Source organism: Nicotiana attenuata, chromosome 7 (genome assembly GCF_001879085.1).
Source record: "Nicotiana attenuata strain UT chromosome 7, NIATTr2, whole genome shotgun sequence".
Classification (NCBI taxonomy): Eukaryota; Viridiplantae; Streptophyta; class Magnoliopsida; order Solanales; family Solanaceae; genus Nicotiana; species Nicotiana attenuata.
Window position 1 is genome coordinate 108,016,984 of NC_031995.1, and position 5,928 is coordinate 108,022,911.

The following is a 5,928-nucleotide window of genomic DNA, read 5'->3' on the forward strand; positions in this document are numbered from 1 at the left end:
TCCGTTAACCATCCAAATTCCACCCGAAGCCCTTGGGACCTCAACCAATCATACCAACCAGTCCCTAAACACATTAGGAACTTGCTCGAGGTCTCAAATCGCATCAAATAACATCGAAATCATGAATCGCACCCCAATTCAAGCTTAGTGAACTTTAGAACTTCAAACTTCTACATTCGATGTCGAAACCTATCAAATCACGTCCGATTGACCTCAAATTTTGCACACAAGTCACATTCGATATTACGGACCTACTCCAACTTCCAAAATCAGATTTTGACCCCGATATCAAAAAGTCCACTTCCGGTCAAACTTTTCAAAAACCTTCAAATTTCTATCTTTAGCCAAATGACTCCAAAATGACCTACGGACCTCCGAATCCACTTTCGGATGCGCTCCTAGTACCAGAATCACCATGCGGAGCTATTCCCAGGCTCGGAATCCCAATAACAACCCATCGCTGACGTGGCTAAATCGCAGCCCTTGGGCTTCATTAAAACTTCAAGTAATCCTAGCCGTCCATTTGAATTTCAGTTATTCTTTCCTAATTTCTGTTATCGCTCCTCCTCACTTCGAATCCAGCTGAAGCCATTACCTTAGATCATAACATACTCGCCCTCTTCAAACAATCCTTGTCTCAAGGATTGGAATCAAAATTTGGGAACCTTGCCTTGATATAGTGATAATCCTCCCAAGTAGCATCTTCAGAAGGAAGATTTGACCACTGTATCAAAACCCTTACCACATCAGAATTATCCCTTTTTATAAGCTGTCTCTGCAAAATAGCTACTGGTTTCACTAGGAACTTACCATCTTCTCCAGTCATTGGTAGAGTAGTCTGCACTACTACCCTATCTCCCACCTTCTTTTTGAGTAAAGACACATGAAACACAGGGTGGATCCTAGATTCAGGTGGAAGATCTAGTTTGTAAGCCACCTTGCCAATCCTTGCTAAAATCTTGTAGGGACCATAGTATTTGGAGCTCAACTTTAAATTTCTCCTTAATGCTAATGATGTCTGCCTGTAAGGTTGAAATTTCAAATACACCATATCTCCAACTTGAAACTCCCTATCTGTTCTCCTTTTATCAGCATAATATTTCATCCTCTCTTGAGCTTTAGTGAGGTGGTCCTTCAAAAGTTGCTGCATTATGCATCACTGAATCTTCAGCAGCTGGTACCATAGTTTCCAATAAGGGCCCTAGTGACAGTTGAGGAGGTGAGAATCCGTAAAGTGCTTCAAAGAGGGTACATTGTAAGCTGGTGTGAAAATTTGTGTTGTACCACCATTCTGCAGTAGACAACCACTGTTTCCACTGTGTTGGCCTATTAGCAGTCATGCACCTTAGATAGTTTTCTAGACATCTGTTGACCCTTTCTGTTTGGCCATCACTTTGAAGGTGATAGGCAGTGCTATAGTGAAGCTGTGTTCCCAGGAGTTTCAATAGAGCTTGCCAAAAGTGGCTCAAGAACACCTTGTCTCTGTCTGTTACAATGGATTCTGGAATCCCATGCAAACAATGTATCCTCTTCCAAAACACTTCAGCTATAGTCACAGTTGTGTAAGGGTGAGCAAGTGCTATAAAATGTGCATACTTTGTTAGTCTATCCACAACCACAAGGATAACTTCCTTGTTCTTGGACTTGGGAAACCCTTCTATAAAGTCCATGCTAATGTGGCTCCAGGCTTGGTTTGGGATTGGTAGTGGTTGCAGCAACCCTGGTAGGCCATATGGTCATCTTTGCTTCTGAGGCATACATCACAGCTGGCCACATGATCAACGACCATCTGTTTCATCCTTGGCCAATAAAATACTTGTGATAGTCTTCTTAGAGTCCCCAGCTGGCCTGAGTGTCCACCTATGGGAGAGTCATGAAAGGTGGATATCAACTGAGTTCTGAGTCCCCCATTGGTGCCAATGTAAATTTTTCCCTTCTTCCTGAGTATGCTAGCAGTGTAGTGCCATATGCTGGGTCCTTGTTGGGTCACAGCCATCTGGCTAATGATTTCTGTAGCCTTAGGGTCCCCTTCATAGCTGTGTGTGATTTCCTGCACCCATGCAGGAACTGAAATACTGATGGCTTGCAAAGCACCCTGGAGTTGGTTCTTTGAAACATCAAGGCCTTCCTGCTGTCTGGACAGGGCATCAGCAACCCTACTTTCAGCTTCTTTCTTGTACTGCACCTCATAGTCCATCCCAAGTAGTTTAGTCAATCCTTTTTGTTGTATGGCAGTAGTTACCCTCTGCTCTAGGAGATATTTCAAACTGTGATGGTCAGTTCTCACTACAAATGTTTGTATTGTAAGTAATGTCTCCACTTTTCTACTGCATTTAGCAAAGCCATATACTCCTTTCCATAGATAGATTTACCCCTGTGTCTTGGGGCTAAGACCTTGCTAAAATAAGCTATGGGACTACCTTCCTGCATTAGTACAGCCCCAATGCCCATTTGGCTAGCATCAGTTTCCACTATGAATTCCTTGTTGTAGTCAGGTAGTGCCAGTACAGATGTAGAAGACATAGCTTTCTTCAATCTTTCAAATGCTAAATCTGCCTCCTCATTCCATTTAAAGGCTTCCTTTCTCAACAAATCAGTCAAGGGCCTGCAAATGGTGCCATAATTGGCAACATACTTTCTGTAATACCCAGTCAGTCCCAAAAATCCTCTCAAGGCTTTCACAGAATCGGGGGTAGGCCATTCAATCATGGCCTTGATTTTGGATGGATCAGTTGACACTCCCTCTACAGTTATAATATGCCCCAAATATTCAACTTTGGACTGACCAAATGAACACTTAGACCTTTTAGCAAACAAGGAATGTTTCCTTAAGATGCCAAACACTGCACTCAAATGAGCTATATGTTCCTTCTCAGATAGACTGTATACCAATATGTCATCAAAGAAAACTAACACAAATTTCTGAAGGAATGGTTGAAAAACCTGGTTCATCAAAGCTTGGAAGGTGGCTGGAGCATTGGTTAGCCCAAAGGACATCACCTTGAACTCATAGTGGCCCATGTGAGTTCTGAAAGCAGTCTTGTACACATCCTCCACCTTCATTCTGATCTGGTGGTAACCAGCCCGCAAAATCCACCTTTGAAAATATTACAGACATCTAATAGGTCATCTACAATGGGTATGGGATACTTATCCTTAATTGTGATATCATTCAGCCCTCTATAGTCTACACAGAATCTCCATGATCCATCTTTCTTCTTGACAAGTAAGGCTGGAGAAGAGAAGGATGATTGACTATGTTGTATGATGCCATTAGTAAGCATCTCCTTAACCTGCTTTTCTAATTCCTCCTTCTGATAATAGTTGTACCTGTAGGGCCTCAAACTGACTGACATTGCTCCTGGTTTTAAGGGTATGTTATGGTCTAATGTCCTGACAGGAGGCAAGGTCTTTGGCTCAGCAAAAACATCTGAATAATGCTGTAGTACCTCTTCAATGGCCTCCCCGACTGGTTCTTGCTCTTCAGTATTCACAGCACTTATCATGAATAGGTGAGCTATTAGAGCCTGACCTTTCTTTAACATCTTGCCCATGGTTCCACTGGTGATCATAGTCAGCTTTCCCTCTTCAGTGATGCCCTGTAATACCAGCTTGTTACCCTTCTTACCAATGGTAACACACATCTTCTCATGATCAAATTTGGTTGGGTTGTGCTTCTTCATCCAATCGTTTCCCATAACCATATCACAGCCTCCCAATGGAATAATCAGTAGATTCTCTTGGAATGGTCTGCCTTGCATCTTCCATTGATAGCTCATGCAAATTGAAGTGCACATAACATAGTTTCCATCAGCAACTGTCACCCTCACTGGTGGGCAGGGTTGAGCTTGGTACCCTGATTCCTTGACTGTGGTGGCATCAATGAAACTATGAGTACTCCCTGAGTCAATCAATACTGTTAGTTTCCTATTGCCTATAGTCCTACGTACCAGTATGGTATTAACCCCCTTGTTATCACTTGATAGGGCATTTAAACACACCACCTCTATAACTTCCTGTTCCATTTCCCCTTCAATGATCAGCCCTGCAGAGTTTTGTTCTTCTTCTATCTCACTAGTCTCAATAGGAACTTCTGTTGTCCCTATCATACTATTTAATTGCTTCTTTTTGCATTGGTGGCCTGGAGCATACTTCTCACCACATTTGTAACACAAATGGTTATTCTTCCTATACTCATAAACCTCAGGGCTAAGCCTAAATGAAGTTGGTTTGACTGCAGTTGCAACATGTGCCTTAGTGATGCTAGAGCTGCCAGTGTTCTGAAAGGATTTAGTCACTACTTTTGTACGCTTGAAAGCAGCCTCTATAACCTTCTCCTGTAACCTAGCTTGTTCCACTGCAAATCTTAGAGTTGTAGGTTTGAATAGTTTCACCCCAAACCTAATCTCCTCCTTCAAGGCACCAATAAAACTAGAAATGAAATGTGACTCATCTAAGTTAGGGTTCCTGATCAACATTTGGGCTTTCAAATCTTCAAATTTACCCAGGAATTCATCCACTGTCCCCGTCTGGTTTAGCTTGTTAAATTCCTTTACTATGTCTCCCATTAATTCTTCTCCAAATCGGATCAGCAATTCTTCTTTAAATTCAGCCCAACTTACTTCCCCTTTACTTAGAATTAAGGAGTTGTACCAGATGTCGGCCAATCCATTCAAATAGAGAGCAGGTGCTTCCACTTTCAAATTATCTGGAGTCCTATACAAGTTAAAATACCTTTCGCATTTTCTGATCCATCCTTTAGGTTCATGACCTTCAAAATAAGGTAGCTCCCATTTAGGCGCAGGAGCTTGTACTGCTGGAGGTCGATGGTGCCTCATCTCTTGGCCTGGCATGGGCAGTAATCCATCACCTTGAGGTCCCTCTCCTTGTGCTCTTGGTGGAACTCTCTCCAAATTAGTCAGTCGTTCGAGTATCAGCTCCAGTGTGCCCTGTATGCCATTTTGAGTGTTGCGGAGTTCCTCCTGAGTGGCCATCACTTCATTTAGAACCTCTTTGTGTCTAACCAGTTTATCATCCATAACCTTCAGTCTAGTTCCTTCAGCCATCACCTCCTCACAGTCGCAGAATCGAGGCTCTGATACCAATTGTAATGATCTCAAATCAAGCTAAGGAAATAAAAATACAGAAACGGAAATAGAGTGTGTTTTTGGGATAATTTTCTGATATATTGAATTAAAAGAAAACTATCTATTACAACTGAATAAGAAATAACTATTGCTAACTAGCCTCCATAGCTGCAGAACCTGAAGAGAAGAAGAGAAAGAGATCTGTTAGGAAGAAGAAGAAGAAGAAGAGAGTGAGGAAAGAGAAGAGAGAAATCGAAGAGGGAGAAAGAGAGTTTACTTTGCTGAATGAATTTCTCCTCTCCCTGTTGTAGTTAGTTATAACAACCCATCGCTGACGTGGGTAAATCGCAGCCCTTGGGCTTCATTAAAACTTCAAGTAATCCTAGCCGTCCATTTGAATTTCAGTTATTCTTTCCTAATTTCTTTTATTGCTCCTCCTCACTTCGAATCCAGCTGAAGCCATTACCTTAGATCATAACACTCACACAACTAGTGTTAGTTGTGTGAGGCTTCTTTTTTGTCTCACAACTGTATGGTCCCGGAATTTTTGTGGACCCAGATGTGTAAGATATGGGTCCACAAAAATATGAGATAAAAAGAGGCCTCACACTACTAGTGTAAGTTGTGTGAGGCACAAAATAAAATCACTCATGATTCAGGGACACTGGTTGATGTTGACTAATGTGGCTAGTTGAACCTCTGCTATAATTAAATGGTTAGTACTATTTTATATTTCTAGTAGCTAGTAGGTCCATAGTATATACCTAAAGTTTTTCTTTAAAAAAAAAACTAGTACAACTAGAGACGGTAAAATTATCTTTACTTAATCTGGAGTTGGAAC

At 41.7% G+C, this 5,928-nt stretch overlaps 1 protein-coding gene across 1 annotated transcript; it reads right to left on the reverse strand.

Moving 5' to 3' along the window:
* Positions 3,060–5,066, reverse strand: LOC109230342. The gene has a single exon (XM_019395850.1). It carries the CDS (start codon positions 5,064–5,066, stop codon positions 3,060–3,062), a length of 2,007 nt encoding a protein of 668 aa, XP_019251395.1.